Raw genomic sequence first — 21,582 nt, 5'->3', positions numbered from 1 at the left:
TAGTGCTTAGACAGCCATATCAGTAAATACACACACCTGCAAAATGAAATGTTTTTTCCCCACATACTTTTCTGTGTGTATTTGAAAGTCTGGTTAACTACCTGTCTGCATGAGTTTAAATACGTGTGTATCTATATATATATAAATATATCTCTCTCATAAAAATATATATATATATATAAAGTGTATATTGTACTATATGTATACAGTAGTGTGTGTGTGTGTGTGTGTGTGTGTATATATGTATATGTATATATATATATATATATATATATATATATATATATATATAATGTATCTTTTTTTTTTTTTTTTTATATTGCAGGAGTACACACAACATATTGATGGCAGTAAGTAGGCCTTGTATGAAACCTATTTAAATGGTGATAAACATGAGTGAATTAAGTCATAAACATTTGTTTGCACCCAATAATGTTAGAGGCTCACACTTAGTATAGTTGTCAAACATTAGGCCTGTATTATTAAAATAGTGTGTTTTCACAAGGAAGCATGAAGTGTATGTTTTTTGTAAATACATCTATACCAGTTTAGATAGTACTATATATATACACACACACACACACACAGTGTGTGTCTGTGTGTGTGTGTGCATATATCAATACATACTACATATATATTAGTATCAATTCAGAGATGTTCTTGAAACAAGAACACATAAATGATTAAAGGACAACATTACAATGGCCACCAAAGGTAAGTAATATTTAACACAAAATCCTGCTGTACACGTACAAGAAAGATGTTTGCAGTTAAATAGGTGCTTTTATAATTGCATGAAAATAATATGCACATGCAATGATTACATCAATTAACACACCCAAATGCAATGTTTTGCTGCTAAGTCAATGGCAGCTTCTCTAAACTTAGCAACTGGCTCCTGGTGGACCATTACTGAACAGACGATTAAAACATAAATATTTATAACACTATTCATTAATTAGGAGTGTTAACATTTCCAAAACTTCACGTGTACAAGAACATACTTGAAAGTTTGGAAACAACACAGTCTTCAGCATACATACAATAGTAATTAGATAATCTGAAGTCAACAAAACAAGGCCAAAGACATATTTTCTGAATTATAACATTTATTTTTTTTGTTCCTTTTGCGAGCGAGTAACAGGCCTGCTTGTTGTCTCTTGAATTTTCCTTTTTCTTTTGCCACCAACTTTAGGCACAACAGAGCCACTTTGAGTGGCCTCTGGCACTTCACGGGCAGGGCTTGTGGCCAGTGACTCACCTACAGGGCTTTTGGGCAGTGATTCACCTACAGGGCTTTTGGGCAGTGACTCACCTACAGGGCTTTTGGGTAGTGACTGTTCACCTACAGGGCTTGTGGCCAGTGACTCACCTACAGGGCTTTTGGGCAGCGATTCACCTACAGGGCTTTTGGGCAGCGATTCACCTACAGGGCTTTTGGGCAGCGATTCACCTACAGGGCTTTTGGGTAGTGACTGTTCACGGACAGGGCTTGTGCCCACTGACACATGTGAGCAAGTTGGTAGACACTGCACAAGTGATGGTTGGTCTGTTTCATGTGTGTCTTGTTTTGTTTTTGTCGCCTCCTTTGTAGGTGTCTGCTGCTGAATTTGTACAGATGGCAGCGGTAGGATGTCATCAGGAACCTGCACAGCAATGTCTGCTACTTGACCGGTAACATTTGGGCCTGGTGAATGAATATCAGATGAATGTGGTGAAAACTGACCTGCATGAACAGATCCTGGCTGGGAGGTGTTGAACTGTGGTACATTAGTCATTCTCCAGTAATTAGCTTGTGTTTGCTGAACAACTAATGCTTCGAATGAGGTGTTGATTTTTTGCAACTGTTTAGGCACTTCAATGAAGACTCTGTGGAGATGTGCCAATTGTGAAACTGTTTCTTCCTGCAGTGCAATCATCCTTTCCAGCACTGTCATCAGGTCAGAATGGCGACGATTTTCTGCTTCCACAATTTTTCCCTCAGAAGCTACAATTGCATCATATGTGGTATTTGCTGGACGTTTTGGCGGTAAAACAGTTTCAATTGGAACCTCTTCATGGTCACTTGCTTGTATTTGTGTGTCTATGGCGGCGGCGGCATCATCATCATCATCATCATCATCAAAATCCTCTTCATCATGTTCTACAAATAAATGTACACATTATTAAATGGCATGTTAATCTCTGCTGTGTTACTATGTAATTGTACTGTGTCATAAGTAACAACTAACATGTTTCCATACGTTTTATAACCTCACATTAAAAACTACCTTGACTTAAGAATAATGTTTGGACTCAGTATGAAATATGAGTGAATGAAAACTTGCTGTAAACTCACAACTCCTACATGATAGTTAACATCACTAACACAATACAAGTTGCCTTACACTTCCTTTTCACTGACACTAAGTAATCCTATTTAAAGAAGATGTGCAAAACAAATAATGAACATGACAACATAACATATAGAAGAGCACATATTATATGGCCACCAACTGATACACTCACCTTCTAGGTGTGTTGAGCTGGCTGACCCAGGTGAAGACACTTGTTCAGTCTCAGGTGACACATGTCCTTCAGGGGCAACTATATATAACAATAACATAAGTTTTACATTTACATGTGTAAATATTGAACAAACAGTTATTGTATGTTCTGTATTTATGAGTACCTAACAGCATCATTTCCTTAACCCAAAATGTGTGTGTGAAAGTGAACATAAATAGTTGTAATACACTGGCGACACACTTTATTCAAGCTCGGCTAGTCCCACGAATTCGGATATACCCGGGTGTATTGAGGTTTGTGACTGTTTTCTGCCCGAGTGCATTGAGTTATTTTCCGGCAGGGATTGAAGCATTTTATTCCCGTTGGCTGCAATACTGCACACTACATATATATATACTGCATTACAATTCATGATTTTATGCCATCTGGTAGACACGCGAAGCATTGCAGCCTATTAAATCCTAATCATTATCATTTAACAGATCAGCCGCCCATCAGCCAGGCATGAACCCAGGCTGGGAAGGCAAATGCAACGGGGCTTGTCAGAGGTGAGGAGCGGCGCATTCCAGGTATCTGCCAGGTACATACCGGGTATTTGCTCGAATAAAGTGTGTCGGTGCAGTAACAATGTACATGCCTGTGTACTTAGAACTTTTGAGTTCCCTAACATAAAACATACTATGTTTCTGCAGTAATGCGTGAGGATAAATAGATAAAATTTGTACATAAAAATCATATGTTGTGTAGTGATATCAGTATCATAATGTACATAACTATCATGAGATGACCATTCACAATGGTTATCATGAAGGTGGTCATATTGCAAAAAGTGTTGTTTTTGGTAGAGGATATGTGTGGTACATTAATATAAGATGTGGCACACCTGAATGTGGCTGTGACTCAACAAGACAACACATGCAGTGTGTGATAATGTGTCGTTGATAGTAGTTCAACTATAGATATGAGTGAACTAATGTGTGACGTACGCTTTGATAAGTAATGAGTTGTTGGGGCATTTAGTAGCTAAAGTGAAGCTTTCAAATGAGTGTGATTAACTTCAGTTGTGCTAGTCAGGTTGTAAGAACGGTATTCACTTCCCCAAAAAGCCTAATCAGCCACACCTTTCAATTACTTGAAACAGGTGAAAATGGTGTGAACTAAGTTGACCCTAAAATGAGGCTGTAATTAGTGTGTGTGCTGAACCCCACCCCCTCTGTTGAAGTGTATGCTGTGATGAGATATTAATTGCAGCTGCTTTAACACAATGGTAGATGAGCTAAATAGTCGTGTGCAGTTTTTAAGTTATGAAAACAATGACATAAAATATGATACGTGTGCCTCATTATGCTGTCTGTATATGACTTAAAGCAAAAATGGACCTTTTCATAATCAACTATAGATGTGTTAGTGCAAGTGATGTTTGTAGGCCGTTGCATGCAATATATTTGATGCATGCTTAAAATAGGCAGTAATGTCATGTTTGTCGGAGTAAAATAAATAAAATACACAATAATATTATACATATTTCTGTTCTGTACCTGTAGCTAGTAATAATTTCTCATTAACATGTGTTACACATGTGTACTACCCTGTTGTTCCCCATCTTCGCCCACCATCAATTGCTTCCACTGCAGCAATGCATTTTGGGAATTCACATGTAAATGAGCACGCAATGGCACGTGCTATATTAGTTACTGCTTTTAGTAGGACTACAACATATATGTCTATTTTGAGATATATATATATACAGAATCAGACATATACATATATAGATGCAGGTATGCTTATATTGTGAAGACAGTATAAAAAGCAGTGTAACTATGCAAAATAACTGTAAGCAACGACACGCCTAGTACAGTAATATTTCTCACCTGGTGGAAATTGTGAGGGGTAAATTCCTATATCACGGTCACCAGGTAAGCCTTCCACGACGACGGGAAGTAATTTTGCCCGAAGCAGCTCCTCCAATGGACTTAATATGAGACGTTGTGGTGTGGGCCCTCCTCCAGTGCCAGTAGCATGCACGCGTTGGTGTTGTATTTTCTTTTTCAATTTGGACCTAATATCATCAAATCTCTTGTGACAATTCCGCTTGTCCCTCACATGATTCCCACACGCATTGACACCAATGACTATTGTGTCCCACATTTCTTTTCTGCTTGCTGAACTTGTCCGCCCTTGAAAAACATATAAAATATATGAGGTAAATGAATAATAATAGAAGCACCAGTTTCCTACACTGCTAGCTGTTCCAAGAGATAGCAAACATGCTGTTTTATGTGTAATATGTGAAGCACATGAGCATTCACTACTAAACCTATACATGTAAGCAAGGTTGCATTCATATTGTATGCAGTTATGGCAAATTGACCGCCTGTGTTTAGTTGTCCTTGTAAGGCATGATAAAAAGCTGTGTTTCCAGACTAATTAACATAGAAAGATATTCTGAACCCATATTTGCATATGAACAAAACTCAGATGACCTAGGATCACATGTATTTGAATAATAAATGTAAAGGTACACTTACCTAGTAAATGTCCATATATACTGTCATAGTGCTCCAGAATGCCAGTGACAAGAGCTGTATTTTCCTGGTCATTGAAGCGAGGATTACGTGGCTTCTCCACACGTTTCTTCCGAGCAGGTTTAGGGTCAGAGCTTGGCTGGTGCTGACTGGACTCTCCTTCTTCCAATGGAAGAGCCTCCAAAAGCTGCCCACCAGCAAGCACGCCACCACCAGACACCCCATCAGCAACTGCGCCACCAGCAGCACTCACAGCACCAGCACTCCCACTCCTAGCACCAGCACTCCCACTCCTAGCACCAGCACTCCCACTCCTAGCAACAGCACTCCCACTCCCAGCACTCCCACTCCCAACAGCACTCCCACTCCCAGCAACAACACTCCCACTCACAGCAACAACACTCCCACTCACAGCAACAGCACTCCCACTCACAGCAACAGCACTCCCAGCAACAGCACTCCCACTCCCAGCAACAGCACTCCCACTCCCAGCAACACCACTCGGTGCACCAGCAACATCACTCCCCTGAACAGTACGTTCACTCCGACGCGTACTCGCACGAGTAGCACTCCCACTCCCACCAGCATCACTCTACCCACGCTTTGCGGGCATACTTCCAGCACTCACAAAAAACAGACAACTAATGTACAGCCAATCACACGAAACACTTCCACATATAAAACAAGACAAAGATGTAAACAAAACAACAATGGACAAAGCTCACCCAATACACAACAAGTCTCTCCGTCAATATGCAAATGTTCAATCAGCAAGCTCTGTGCGTCTCTCTCTCTCTCTCACTCCCAACAATACAGAGAATGATTAGCAGTACACGTTGCCTTTAAATATGGCGCGCAATCCAATACATGCTTGTTTCGCCTGATTCAGCAAGATTTGTGATTGGGCAACCTATCAGCACCCCGCCACGCACGCCGATACACCTGTGTGTGATCGGCTAATCATCGTGAGAGTGGGCGGATTTGTTTTCGGGTTGATTTTGAATGTATTCGGCACTTACTGCATACGGAGAGGAAAAATCGCCATTAACATGACTAATCGGTAAGCTTGCCGATTTCACTTAATCGACGCTTACTGCATGAGGCCCTATGAGAGTAATTATCTTAATGAGTAAACACTGACCTCTGATAAATCTTGAGTGGCAGAGTGGAGCAGAAGTTCTGTTAGAGCAGCTGTGGGATTGATTACCCACTTATTAGACGTCTAAATTTTGATCAAGTACTTAATGTACATATCAATTACAGTACATTAATGTGCATAATAGCTCTGATAAATGTATTTATCAAAAAAAAAAATGAACACTAATAGTACTGCAGACACTGCAGTAGCTGCTGCATCTCCAAGGACGAGAGCAACTTTCCTTCTAGAACAGTGGTTTTCAAACCTTTCCTCAGGGTTCTAAGCCAACAAGGTTTCTAAGGCAACACCCAATGTTCTATTTATATACAAATGAGACGTATTCACCTGTGTGAATGATATTTTGTCTGGTCCGATTTCATATGTTTGTTTCAAGATGTTATTGTTGGTATTTAATATACCTATAAACTCTTTTAGGAGGTCAGGGGGGCCTGTCCAAGAAGAAACACTTTGTCAATAAATATAACCATAGATTTATATGGCTAGTGAACCACTCCATCTCCTCGGAAAAGACAGTCTCTGCCTCCTACCAGGCAAGTTTGGGCAAGGATCCCATAACAATTCCTGTCTGAGAGGAGCGTCTGATACTCTTTGACATAGTCATCGCTTTTTAGGATCACGAGGTTACCCCCCTTATCCGTGGGTTTTATAATTATATCTTTATCTTGTTCAAGATCTTTTAGTGCTACCAATTCTGTATTAGTAAGGTTATTTTGATAGGAATTGTGGTGGCTGTGAATGCTCTCCAAATCCCTAGTGACCAGGTCCACATGTTAATACGTTAATATTGGAACTAGATTCGGATGGAGGGGTAAATTTAGATCTGGGTCTCAGGGACATAAAAGGTCCTTCCCCTTGTACCCTGTCCGATTCCTCCATCAGTGTTGTTAATAGTCTCATGTTCTCACTGTCTAGGTTATCAAAGGGCTCTAACCCTAAGTTTCTGACCAGATTAAGGTCCCTCCTTTTGAACATCTTGTGCCAAAGAAGTTTCCTGGCTAACAGGTTTGGATCCTTGACCCATTCGAAGATGTTAATACTGGCTGTCGGTGAAAATGATAGTCCTTTCAATAGACTGCTTATACAGTATGGTCTTTATTAAGCTTGCGGTCATATTAATGATTTGACACTCATTGGATCCTGCGCTTGTGTCTGCACCAGATAGAGTTAATAAATCTATTGGCGTCGGTACACCCTCGTCCTCCTGTACCCAGCTCCCTCTGTCCCTTCCTGGACCTCTTTTTCCCCCTTGTCTGCCTCGCCCTCGATACGGCTGTGATGGCCTGGCATCCTCTAAAAAAGACACCTGCCCCTGGGTTTCCAACATTGGTAACATACTTATTTGCTGATACCACAGGAACTACTAGTATGATTACCATAGGACCCAGTGTATACAAACATTTTTTAATTTTTTTTAATTTCAAAGTTTTATTGATTTTTTTAGAATTGCAATAGCAAAAACAAACAAATCAGAGAAATGATAACAATAATCATCGTCATAGTAATGTATACACTACTAATAATAATAGAAGTAGAAATAGTCCCATTAATAGAACCGATAGTAGTAGTGATAGTACTAATAATTGTAAATAAACAAACAATACAGTCAATATAATCAACTAATAATATATAGTAATTTTGTTCAGAACGACACCTGAACACTTTTTACTGTGCAGTGTCCAGCACTACAAAAGAAAAATATACATAACTAAACACGAAAAGACATAGAACTGAGTTAAGATAGAGAAGAGAGAGGGAGGGGAAGGGAGGGGGAACACTGTACCATCTCAAAAGCATATATTTATCCTTTAGTTGTTATGCGCTAATCTCTAATCTCTTATTATTGAACCATCATTAATCATCTATCTATCCAGGGTTCCCAAGTTTTATAGAATTTCAGTGGATTGTTTGAGGAAGGCGGTCAGCCTTTCCATCAACATTATCTCATCGATCCTTCTTTCTACTGTTAGTCTGGAGGGGGGGAGAGGACTTTTCCAAGCAGCAGCCACCGAACACCTGGTGGCGCTCATAATATGAGAGATTAGCCATCTCGTTGGATGGCTCGGATCCTCTATTGGTTATGGCAATAGGTAGATTAGGGGGTTTAAAGGGATTTCGACACCAGTTATGGTATCAATAATTTCTTGAATATTTGTCCAGCATTTTTGTATAATTGGGCAGTTCCACCAAATGTGAACCATATCTCCAACTGATCCACATCCTCTCCAGCATTGATCTGAGGATTCGGGATATATGTTTGAGTCTTTTTGGTGTAAGGTACCACCGATATATAATTTTATAAATGTTCTCTTTGGTTATAGAACATATAGATGTTTTGGACGCATTCTCCCAGATATTGCTCCAATCCACCCTATCAATTTCAACTCCTAGATCGTTTGCCCATTTAGACATATATTTATGGTCTCGGCTGTTTCCGGCTGCTTCGATCCCTCCATATATCTTTGTTATTAAGCCCTTCTGGTAGGTACCTTCATTGCACAGATGTTCGAAATCAGACATCTCCGGGATGTAAGTTTGCTTGATAGTTTGTATAAGAAATGTCCGATTTGGAGGTACTTGAATGGGGACATAGCCTGGGTAGTAATTTTAGCAGAGTTCTTGATAAGTCAACAATTTACCTTTGTGAAGAAAATCTCCTACCTTTGTTAGGTTGCTGTTTTTAAATATGTTGAAGCAATTCGTATGGCAACCCGGAGGGAAGCCCGGGTTGTCATATATCGGATACCCCTGTTCAGATACCCCTGTTGTAAATGTAAAAAAATAAAATTGGTTTTGCATCACAAATCTAGAGTTCGTTTCATTGGTCCTAGTAATAGCTGTGTCTGGGTAGGCCCCTTTTTCTCCTTGGACCACAGTGAAAGTGGGAGGATGCAATCCTTTGAGTATTGGGTCTCTATAGACGTGATTTGGGATAACATTCCATATTACCTGTCTAAGCTGAGCGACCTGTGTGTTAGGTCTGGGAGCCCCATTCCTCCTCTGTCTTTAGAGGCCAGTAGTACCGACCTAACTACTCTAGCTCTTTTATTTTGCCAAATAAATTTGAATATCCTGTTTTGCAAGTCTTTTAGTACTGTTTTTGGGATATGGGTCGGAAGTGTTTGGAAAAGATACAGTAGCCTGGGTAGAACATTCATCTTTATTGAGATTATTTTCCCTGTCCAAGATATTTGATGTTTGTTCCACTCAAGCAGATCTTTTTTGATTTTATCGATTTATGGGGGGGTAGTTGCTTTGATATATATATATCATTTTTAGGGATGTTGATCCCTAGGTATTTGATATGGGAAGCTTTCCATCTATATTTTTAAAACAATTGCAGAAATCTGACCTCTTCCTCTGGTAGGGAGATGTTCAAAATTTCGGACTTGTCATTATTAACCTTATAGCCTGACAATTTGCCGAATTTCAATAATGTCTTCTGTAAATTTGGGAGGGAGAGCAGAGGATTGGAAAGTGTTAGGATAACATTGTCCGCAAACAATGAAATGTTGTAATTTCTTTGTCCGATCTCTATTTCCTGTATATCTGGTATATCTGGATCTAATCTGATCCTAGATGCCAGAGGTTCGATCAAAAGAGCGAAAAGTAGAGGCGCATGCGCGGCGGTGGAGAGAATGGAGTCCTAACCACAGAGCTCCGTCCCCACCGGCACATGATTTTGAAATAAAAGCGGCAAAACAAGATACTCACAGTCATAAAACAGAACGAAAGATAAATAAACCTCCACAGATGGCTTCTAATAAAACAGCGCGGACTAAAAACCAGCAAATCTCCACTTATCTCAGGAAGAAAGGGGGCACTCCAGCAGATAAACCGGGGACTCCCGCGCAAACAACCAACATGGACCCCGATTATCTATCCTCTACAGAAGAGGATAGAGATGAAGAGATGGTCCGGAGAAAAGATCTTAAAGAATTCTGTGCCAAAATGCAGACATTTTTCAAAACAGAGCTTTGGGCCATCAGACAAGATGTAGATGCATTAGGTGAGCGGACGGCCACCTTAGAGACAACAACAGAGGAAACAACCATTGCCCTAACACAAACTCAAGAGCAAGTCAGCACACTGCATGAAAGAATTACATTTCTAGAAGATAAGGCAGAAGATGCAGAAAACCGCGACAGACGGTGTAATATACGCCTGAGAGGAGTACCCGAAAATATAACAGATCCGGCAGATTTTACCAACAACTGGCTGGAACACCTATTCCCAGATAAACCGGAGTCAGAAATCTGTTTGGACCGATGCCACAGAGCTCTGCGTGGTAAACCGCAAGCAGGAGACCCCCCTAGAGATATTGTGGCCCGCTTCCATCACTACCGCACCAAGGAGGAGGTGTGTAGGATTGCCAGGGAAGCAAGGTCTCTGGAGTTTGAAGGAGTCAAGCTCCAGGTTTACCAGGACCTTGCACCAGCTACCCTCACCAAAAGAAAAGCTCTAGCCCATATCACAAAGACACTCAGGGATAGCAACATTAAATACCGTTGGTTGTTCCCGTGTGCTTTGCTCTCTGTCAAAAATGGTGTTGCACACACTCTACGGAGACCGGAGGACGGGGAGGGCTTTTTGGCCAAACTTGGGGCCACAGGATCACCTCAAGGCCCGTCTCGCCCCCCTTCACCCAGCTCGAGGGCACCTACCACCACTGGGAGCAAGGCTGCCCGTCCCAAGAATGGCTCAAGGATCAACGATGCCACCGATACCCGTAGCACCAAATAAAGCCAAATAAATCCTTCTCATGCAGCAGTGCCCTTTTTTGAAGCCTTACACCCAACTATATCCTCTAATTACACACCACCAAGCAGGAGGACGACTCACCAGGGCCGTTGCAGAGGATGGTGTGCTCGGAGCAGCTCCGTCCACAACTTTAGAGCGGCAGCCATCTTCCCTTGGTCCTTCTCCTTGGTGAGCGGGAGGCAGAATGGCTTTCCCGCGCTAGAGATCTGACGTCATCGCCAAGCACCTCCCTCTCGCGAGATCTTGGACACTTCCTGGAGATCTCGTATGCCCAAGATGGCTGTGCCCCGATACAGGAGCCTGTATCTTAGAGACAGCAACTCCTCTGTGAGACTTAAGTGGAGAGGCAGTAGGCGATTGGACTTATAGCCTGCCCCACTTTCAAGTACTTACAGGTCCCGTTCCCGGTTACAGTTACATTAAGTTTTCAAAATAAAGTTACAATAAAGTTACAATAATCACAAAAGTTTCAAAAAACCATAAGATTATAAATGAATATAAATGAATATATGCATGTGCTATATACTTTATAATATATATTTGATGTATGCTGTGTGCCATAAACATGCTATATATATGTCTATGTTGTACGTATGCTGTATGTGTATATATGTAGTACATATGCCTTTTGTTCTCTATTTGTTCTCTATTTAGATGCTGTATTGTATGCACAATATATATACACTGTATATATTTATATAGTGTATATCTACATTCAATATATATACACTAGGAAGCTGCAGAGCTAGGAGTTGTAGACGTATATATATATATACTGTAATATACTATATCATACTGTACTACACTGTATGCTATGTGCCATATGCGTGCTGTATATATATGTATGTTGTACGTATGCGGTATATGTATATAGGTAGTACATATACCTTTTGTTCTCTATTTATATGCTATATTATATGCACGATATATATATATACTAGGGAGCTGTATAATTAGGAGATGTAGACGTGTATATATATATTCTGTAATATACTATATTAAGCTATAATATGTTGAGATGTACTATAGTATGCATGTATTAGAGGGGTACTATATGAATAATCTGTGCATATGGGATGTTCAGGTATACATTCGTAGGAATATATATATATATATAGGTAGGTAGACTTTATACGTATAATTTATGCTATATTCTATATGTATATCTTTAGCTATATACAAGACACTGTTTATTCTATATACTATTATCCTCTATTATTCACTTTCTACACTGTTAGTCGCATTATTATCTCTACCAATATACCCCAGATAATCATAGTAGACACCTAATGTCATATAAAAATAGCATTCAATATAGTTGACTCAGAGATTCCATACGAGACGACAGACTCCTAAAAGATCCACACATAATTTATATCGATAATGTAAGTGATTGAGCAGTGTAATGTATATATAACTATTAGGATCTATACTTTACATAAGAGGTATATGAAGTGTATATGATTATATCTCTCATAACTTTTGGATTATTATCCTCAACAAAATAGCAGTTAATACAGTTGATACATTTTACATTGTTCACTATCCTATGCATTGGGTAAAGATATGTTTATTTATTCTAGGAATATATAGTCGCCCTATCTACCTTATATGTCCATATATCTGTTTTATATGCCTTATTTGTATCATTTGTCATATGTCATGTACAGGCATTCCCCGCAATAATATACGCAATAAGATCGGAGCATTATTTACGATAGTCTACCAAATATTGCTTCATAGTTGCTATACGTTGAGAAAGTTTTGATTATGATTGACATTGGGTTTTATGGTTACCCTGGAGGAATATAATTGATATTCCTGTTCATATTAAGGTTCTAAATGTTATGAGGCACTCAAGAAACCCAAATTAAGCTGCCGCAGTTAATAAGTTATTGAATTTATGGAAATTGTGCCGGTGGGGTTATCCCCGGCGACGCGCATGTGTTTTTCTTTTTGGTCCCTCAACAGGAGAGACCAACCACAAGTCCCAGGTAGGATTGCCTCCAATACAGGAGTCCGGCTCATCCATGAGATGGAGCCAGCAGACCTACCTACTGGGCACAGGAACATCCCTCGGGGGCTCCCGAGACACGTTCCTGTTTTTTGTTCACTCCTTTTTATACTTTTCCCTTTTTATATGTTGCTTTTTAACCCACGTTATATCCCTCTTGTAGCCTCCCTTGTTTTGTCTACCTATCCTTCCTATGTCCCCTTCCCTACCTTCCCATGGACAAACGGAGCCCTATGGATGAGACTAATCGACGCACTTATGAGAGGAACATCGGATAGATTCAACGGAGCAATAGCTAAAGGTGAGTATAAGGGTCTTTACACTGGTTACTTCTACCACTATGACACATGGCGTTAACCTTAATATCTCACAATGTAAAGGGCTTTAATAGTCCAATCAAAAGAAAATTAGCTTTTACGGACTACAAGAGAAAACAGGCAGATGTGTTGTTCTTGCAGGAGACACACTTCAGTAAGAACAACCCACCCAAATTCCTAGACAAGGGCTTCTCCCAATATTTCACTTCATCAGCTTCAATCAAAAAAAGAGGGGTAGCCATTCTGTTCAATAATAAAATCCCATTTGTCTCACAGACAATTAAAAAAGATACCGAAGGCCGCTATATTATATTAGTAGGAATGATCCATGAACAGCCTATTACATTGGCCTCCCTATACGCTCCCTGTATACAAGACGCAACTTTCTTTGATAAATTCTTCAAAATACTAAACTCAATAGCCAAAGGCTGCGTCATTGTAGGAGGAGATTGCAATATAACAATGCATTCAGATATAGATAGATCAAGAGGAGGAGTCTCTGACAATAAAAAAGCGCAATCCGCCCTTCATAGAGGCCTGAAAGACACCCAGTTAGTGGATATATGGAGAGAGCTCCATCCATCTACCAAAGATTACACCTTTTATTCCCACCCACATACCTCATACAGTAGAATCGACTACCTCTTTATCTCGTGCCACCTGGTTCCTATGGTCACGCAAACAGAGATCCATGATATTTCATGGTCTGACCACGCACCAATAGAGCTAAGGTGCAATAATATCCGACCCAATCGGCCAGGTGCAAACTGGAAACTTAATGAGTCTATTCTAAAGATACCTGAAATATGTGATATAATAGATCAAGAAATAGTTCAATTTTTCACAATAAACACAGGCTCTGTGGAATCCCATATGATACTTTGGGAGGCTCATAAAGCAACCTTAAGGGGCATATTGATCAACATCACAGCTAAACGAAAACGAGAAAGAGATTCAAAAATTAAATGGCTCCAATCTAAATTACATTCCCTTATCTTAAACCACAAATCTAATCCCGACTCACAAACAACTCATGATCTAAAAGATACAAAAATTGAACTAAACATGCTATTGACTTCCAGAGCAGATAACTCCCTGAGTTGGTCCAAGAGGAAATTCTATGAAAAAGCTAACAGGCCGGATACGATGCTAGCTCGAGCTTTAAAAGATAGGCAATCTAAGTTTAACATCCAAGCTATACGCTTAAAATCAGGCATACAAACAGCCAACCCCCAAAAAATAGTAGAAGAATTTGGTTCATTTTATAGTTCCCTATATGATGGTAAGAAAGTGGCACATAATATCAACACGAGCAGAGCTCTAAGAGATTTCTTAACCAGCTCAAAGATAGGGAAATTGACAGAGCAGGACAAAGAGGCCCTGGGCGCCGACTTCACATTAGAAGAAGTGTCTCAGGCCATCAAAGAACTTAAACCATCAAAGGCACCAGGACCAGATGGTTTCTCGGGGCTATACTATAAGAAGTTTTCAAATTCACTAGCCCCACAGCTGCTCCACATGTTCAACGCTATACTAGCAGGAGCCCCAATCCCCGAGGATATGCTGCGGGCGTCTATATCTCTAATACACAAACCTGGCAAGGATCCGCTGAATTGTAAAAGCTATAGGCCAATTTCCTTAATCAATACCGATATAAAAATATATGCTAAATTGTTGGCCAACAGATTAAGTCTAATCCTACCCAGACTAATACATCCAGATCAGGTCGGCTTCATCAAAGGAAGACAAGCAGCGGATAACACCCGACGATTTATTGATCTGCTAGAATTGGCAAATAAAAATAACACTCAAACTATGCTATTAAGTCTGGATGCTGAAAAAGCTTTTGATAGGATCGACTGGCCATACTTAAAAGAGACGCTAACAGCATTTGGCTTCGGGGATAGGGTGAGCGGAGCGATTATGTCGCTGTACTCAAGCCCATCCGCTAGGGTTATACATCAGGGCTTCCCCTCACTTCCATTTCAAATTCAAAGCGGCACAAGACAGGGGTGCCCTCTATCTCCCCTCCTGTTTGCCCTATGTATCGAACCTCTGGCAGCACGCATTCGAGATAATACTGATATCTCAGGGTTAAACGCATACGCTCAATCCCATAAAGCGGCCCTGTATGCAGATGATATCTTACTAATCATTTCAAAACCCCTCACTTCATTACCAAATCTATTTGATCTACTAGACAAATTCTCCAAAATCTCTGGGTTTAAAATAAACCAAACCAAATCTGAAGCTCTGAATATCAATCTCCCTAGACATACGGAAAAACTATTGAAACTAAATTTCAAATTCAATTGGCAGAAGAAGTCTATAAAATACACTGGCGACACACTTTATTCGAGCTCGGCTAGTCCCACGAATTCGGGTATACCCGGGTGTATTGAGGTTTGTGACTGTTTTCTGCCCGAGTGCATTGAGGTATTTTCCAGGCAGGGATTGAAGCATTTTATTCCCGCTGGCTGCAATACTGCACAGTATATATATATATACTGCATTACAATTCATGAATTTATGCCATCTGGTAGACACGCGAAGCATTGCAGCCTATTAAATCCTAATCATTATCATTTAACAGATCAGCCGCCCGTCAGCCAGGCATGAACCCAGGCTGGGAAGGCAAACGCAACAGGGCTTGTCAGAGGTGAGGAGCGGCGCATTCCAGGTATCTGCCAGGTACATACTGGGTATTTGCTCGAATAAAGTGTGTCGGTGCAGTACCTAGGAATTCATATCACCAAAGATGCAAAAAGCATCTACAATGCAAATTATCCCAACCTAATTTGGACGTTGAAACAGGACCTAATCAGATGGTCTTCCAAGAAGATTTCTTGGATAGGTAGGATACATAGCGTTAAAATGAATCTACTTCCCCGTATCCTATACCTCTTCCAGACATTACCAGTGCCACTCAAACTGAAGGATATACTCTCACTTCAGTCTGCAATATCTAACTTTATCTGGAACGGAAAGAAACCGAGAGTAAATAAACTGAATATGAAAAGACCTACCTTAGCTGGCGGCTTGGCGGTACCCTGCCTGTTAGCATACTATAAAGCGGCTCAATTAAGTCATATTATTCAATGGCATTCTGACCCTACATTGAAGAGATGGGTAGAATTAGAAAGTGCTGCGTGCTCTCCATTAGAGCTCAGTAGTCTGATTTGGTTACCTAAATTAGCGAGGAAACCCGCTACCCTGCCGCTCACCTCAATGATCAACTCTCTATCGGTTTGGGAAGCAACTAGAATTAAAAACTCACTCACATCAAGATGCTCTTTGATGTCCCCTATTTGGAACAACCCGAATTTTGCACCGGGCCTAATTGGTAACAACAGTTCTATCTGGAAACTAAAAGGATATAATAGATTCAAAGATTTAGAAGGATACAACCTAAAAATCAAAACATTCGACCATATCAGACTAGAAAAAGACATCCCCCACACAGAATTCTATAAATACCTCCAGATAAGAGCATTTTACAACAAATCCGCCCCATACCCTCCCCTGACAAATTTCGAAAAGCTCTGCCGGGTAGAAACCGACACTAAGGGACTTATATCTACGATTTATGGAGAGGTAGTCGAGTCCGCTACATCTAAATTGCAAACCCCTTCATTCCAAAACCAATGGGAATTAGACCTAGGGGAGACCTTAGAGGAAGAAGATTGGATCTCCATATTTTTAGCCACTGCCAAAAGTTCCATATGCACAACACTGAAGGAGAACGCATATAAAGTCCTAATGAGGTGGTACCTCACCCCACTCAAATTATCTAAGTTCGCTCCAGGGTCCTCCCCACTGTGTCCCAAACAATGTGGAGGAACAGCTGACCTGTTACATATGCTGTGGTCTTGCCCTCGGATCTCCCTAGTTTGGGAACAAATTAGGAATTGGATCCAGAGGATTTTTGACCTCTCTATTCCCCCAGACCCATGGCTGTTTCTCTTAAACAGACCAGTAAAAGGCCTATCAAAATCGCATAATAAACTCATTGCACATTTCGCAATAGCAACGCGGTGTGAGATCGCAGCACTATGGAAACGCCCCGAAGTTCCAATTATCCCAAAGATTCGGAATCGTATTTGGTTTATTTGCCAGATGGAAAAATTAACTAGCTTAGTTAATGACACTGGCGACAATTTCCTAAAAGTCTGGACCCCTTGGCTAGCACAGACAGACATCCCCGGGGTAGAGCGTGACACAATTTGGCTATGATAGCAATAGATGCGTTCTCCTACAGAGAGGTGAAGCCCATTTCCACAACAAATACCTCACACAATATGAGTTCGCTCATATATACCTTTCCTTAGCTACTGCGGCTATTCGGCGGCAGCAAAGACCTCTCAACAGCCTTCAGAGAATATTCCATCCATTTCCTCCGTTCTCCCATTCCCATCCTACACCCCTTCCCTCTTCCCTCCTCCCTCCCCGTCTTAATTTTTTTTTTTTTTTTTTTGTTATAATTTATTTCTGTTATTATTATCCCCCGACTCCTCACAATAGGAATGACTATCCTTTACCACATGGTTAAATAGGGCTCGAAAAACCATGTGGGTCAGTTATGTGTTAATTAATGTTCACTACATGCTATTTTGAACAATATTTGTTTAAATGTTTTTTTTTTATATATATATATATAACAAGCATGTACTCATCAATAAAATTCAAGTTATAAAAAAAAAAAGAGCGAAAAGTAAGGGGGATAGAGGACAACCTTGTCTCGTTCCATTTTTAATATCTATATTTTCTCATTTGGTCCCTGGTAGTTTAACTAGTGCTCTAGGTGATTGATTAGGGGCTCTAACTCCCTCTAGGTAAGGACCCATAAAACCAAAAGACTGCAAACCTCCGTCCAGAAACCTCCTATCGATTCTATCGAAAGCCTTTTCTGCATCAAGGCTTTGCAGAATAGACTTAGTTTTTTTTTAATGGAGATGTTCTATTATATCTATTTTTTTTCTCGTGTTATCAGAGGCCTGCAACAGCGTTTATTTTTATCTGCAGAATTTTACAATTTCGCTAGTCATATACTGTATATAAGGCATCTTTTCAAGTGTATTTGGGGCACCACCCTTACACTCTCATATTTGGTGGGTTCTGTGTCACACACCCTATATTTTAATTCTTGAACATTGCTCCCAGTAACATTTATTTTAATAGATTCATCTCATTCGCCATTATCCTGCAAGGGACTCACTGTCCCAGCTCATGTAAAAAAGGGGGGGATTTTCCTTTTGTTGATATAGTCGGTCTCCATTCACACCGTGATTCAAGTGCTCTCATTAGTGGGGTTATCTTTTTCTTTTTAGTTTGTGTATTTAATACTGTATACACAGCACACACGCATTGCAAATAGGTGTATACCAAAAGTGAGGATTGCACATTATATCAAATTCTTGATGGCTCCCAGATACATGGGCCACTATTTGCGCTGCTGTTACATAAAACCTCTTGCGGTAAGACAAATTATGCCTCATTAAAGTGAATGGGCTGCAAGGTGTCTACAGTGTCAGACGGTGCTTATGGTAATGCACTGCTTAGTGTATATGGGCCATCACGATTACCCAAATCTAAGAAGAATAAGCAACATAAGGATAAAATATGTATGTATTAGAAAAGCTTATGTCTATTAACATAAAGTAATAATAACTGTTTTATTCATTGCTCCATTTTCATATCTGTTCTTAGATACATATACAAAACATGTACAATAGGACACTCCAGGGTGTGTAATTATGGCTATAATTGCATTGCTCGAGTGTGTTGTTAGGTAACGGGCGCTTGCATTGAGTGCCTTTAAATGAACATGAGGCAAGTGCAATTATTCATCATAATTGCATATCTTAATGCACTTATAACATTTGAAACAAAAAGATCGAGCTTTTTGATAGTAAATTAAAAATCAAGAAATTGTATGAAGTGCTCTAAAGATGCACGTTTAGAAAAACTAGCCCTAAAAGGGCCTTGAAATCCCAGTTTTCACCAACTCCAAAAGGGACTATTTATCAAAGTTTCTCTATTGAAAATACAGTGCAATACTACCAGTAGTTTAAAAACAACGGTGTTAGGAACAAACCCCCCAAAAAACAATCTAACTGAAAACAATGGGATAGTTCCTTTCATAAACCAAATGTTGCACTTTACACAAAAAAAAAACTCTTTAATAAATAACATCTCTTGAGAATTTTGTAATCCTGCCTAATCACCTAAATAACTTTTAAAGCAGCAAAACATGTGAAACTATATATATATTTTTTTTTTTAAATAAACCAGTTCTGTAGTACAGCATTAGATAATACTTACTGTATTTTTTTAATTATTATTATTATTCAACTCTTAACACCATTTTAATTAGTTTTAAAGCATCATTTGATTTCTACAGCAGGTTTAAGCCCACCTCCCAAGCAGTGCAAGACCTTTGCAACACTTTGTGATAATTTGTTGCCCATGTTCCCAGCAGTTTGAGCTGTAAACTGTAACACTAGATAATGTTACCTTAGTAAAATAAGGATGCATTGTACCTGCTGAGTTACTGTACACTGACTGAAGCAGCCATTATGTTAGGCACAACATCAGGATTTTTACAGATTTATAACAGGAGCAACAAATGGTTGCCAGTTTAGGTAAGAATGTAGAATGATACAATGTCACATGTTTTAAATATAAAAAGAAGAAGAAGAAAAAAGGGGGGGGGGGTATAGCATTGCTGCTTTAACTCAGTTAGTGCTGGTAGGGAATGCAACACATCAAGGAGTGTACTACTGTCTGCCAAGGTACTGTAAAGATGTAGCCAAGCTTACTTTGCCTGCTCTCTAGGAAAGCCGTGGGAATACAATGGAAGCACCCCCTTGCCGCAGGGATTAACACAGCAATAGGAAGTATGAATCCCCCTTGGGTCGGCATGGCTTTTACCTTCTCCTGGGGGTTTATTTTTGGCACAGCTCTGGTGACTGTAATCCAAACCAAATCTAAAAATCCTTTCACTTTTTTTTTTAATGGAATGGGAATAGGCAATTGTGAAAATGTAAGCAATTCACATTTTATAATTGTATGAATTAATCTCTGCCTATGTATGAGGATGTTGAATTGTCTCTGACCAATGACAAGTGAGCTCATCTGACTTTTAGCAATTTTCTTAAGATATGAACGTTCCTTAAACATTAAAAATGACCTTACAGTCTTACACTGAAACACGTGATCAAAAGAAGGGAAAGAGGTCATATATGCAGAATTTATTTTGAGAAATGTAGGCAATTGAGGTTTTAAATTATGAGTTAAAGGAGAAGCCTTATTCAGAAGAACAGCTGCAGACCACGGACAAGATTTACCCTAAAGCAATCTCACTTCTCTATAGCTGAAATATATGCTACACAATTCCCAGGATTAGGAAGAAGGGATATTGTTATTACTATTACATTTTAAACAATAGATTAATCTGTAAATTGCAATGCCCTTCAGGGCATCATATCCACCAAATAAAATCTTGTTTAAAAAAAATAAACAAATACTCTGTTTAGTTTATTGCAATGTGAAAGGAGTAATGTTTCTTATACCGTGCACACACTTTTGTTTCTAAAGAGTCATTATTCTCTTATAATGACAGCCCTGTTCTCCCAATACAAGGTATTCTCTTGATATAATAAGTGCGTAAACAAGAGGGAAGACGTGTGACCTCTGTCTCTTTCACAGCCATGTTTAGTTTCAAAGGCAAGCTTGTGCCACAAATATTTCAGCTGAAAAGAATACAGCTTTTATTCTTTTTTTTTTGGTTTGTTTCTGTCGGCATGAAGAAACATTACACAAGGTATATGCAGTGAGAAATGGATTTTTACTCGGGAGCTTGATTTATGGATCTATTAGAAGTCAAAAGTCAAATATTCTTAAATGTACCAAGTTCTCTACCTGGTTAGATTTTAGACATGCAGAACTCCCAAAGTACATATCTTGTATTACACCCTCTAAAATGTGCTCATATTTTGAATACTAAGCAATCCAGTATCAGGCCTCGGGCATGGTCAGCGCTTAAGCGCTGACCCGTGTTGAGGCGTGCTGCTGCTCGGCACTGAGCCCCTGCAGCCGCAATGAGAGCGGCTTTAGCAGGGGCTCGCGCACGCGTAAGCATGCTTGGGGAAGCGTGTGTCTGACAGAGTTTTGAAATTTTCCTGCTTGCCGGAGCGCAGGGCCGGTCACGTGATTAAGCCCGTCAATTTAAACAATGCAGTTTAAGGAAACACAAAAATAACTAAACCTCTTATCCCTTTGTAAGGGCTAGCTCACTTTCCC

The 21,582-nt window shown here is 39.8% G+C and overlaps 2 protein-coding genes across 4 annotated transcripts in view; both read right to left on the bottom strand.

Annotated features, from left to right (window-relative positions):
* ZNF385B (zinc finger protein 385B) overlaps nt 1–21,582 on the bottom strand; it is a 445,753-nt gene that overhangs the window by 239,842 nt on the left and 184,329 nt on the right. The window lies entirely within an intron of this gene.
* LOC142499502 (uncharacterized) lies at nt 1,008–4,687 on the bottom strand. Its single transcript, XM_075608929.1, has 3 exons — nt 4,380–4,687; nt 2,509–2,586; nt 1,008–2,143 (listed from the first exon to the last, which is right to left on the bottom strand). The coding sequence occupies exons 1-3, from the start codon at nt 4,654–4,656 to the stop codon at nt 1,110–1,112; spliced, it is 1,389 nt and encodes a 462-aa protein (XP_075465044.1). The 5' UTR covers nt 4,657–4,687; the 3' UTR covers nt 1,008–1,109.

Source organism: Ascaphus truei, chromosome 7 (genome assembly GCF_040206685.1).
Source record: "Ascaphus truei isolate aAscTru1 chromosome 7, aAscTru1.hap1, whole genome shotgun sequence".
NCBI classification, from domain to species: Eukaryota; Metazoa; Chordata; class Amphibia; order Anura; family Ascaphidae; genus Ascaphus; species Ascaphus truei.
The sequence above is the reverse complement of the archived record's forward strand: the minus strand, read 5'-3'. Positions and strand labels throughout refer to the sequence as shown.

Excerpts from the sequence above, each read along its gene's own strand:
- LOC142499502 (XM_075608929.1), bottom strand. The coding sequence starts at position 4,656 with ATGTGGGACACAATAGTCATTGGTGTCAATGCGTGTGGGAATCATGTG. Across the intron at positions 2,587-4,379 it reads CCCCTCACAATTTCCACCAG|TTGCCCCTGAAGGACATGTG; the intron begins GTGAGAAATATT and ends TGTTATATATAG. Across the intron at positions 2,144-2,508 it reads CAGCTCAACACACCTAGAAG|AACATGATGAAGAGGATTTT; the intron begins GTGAGTGTATCA and ends ATTTATTTGTAG.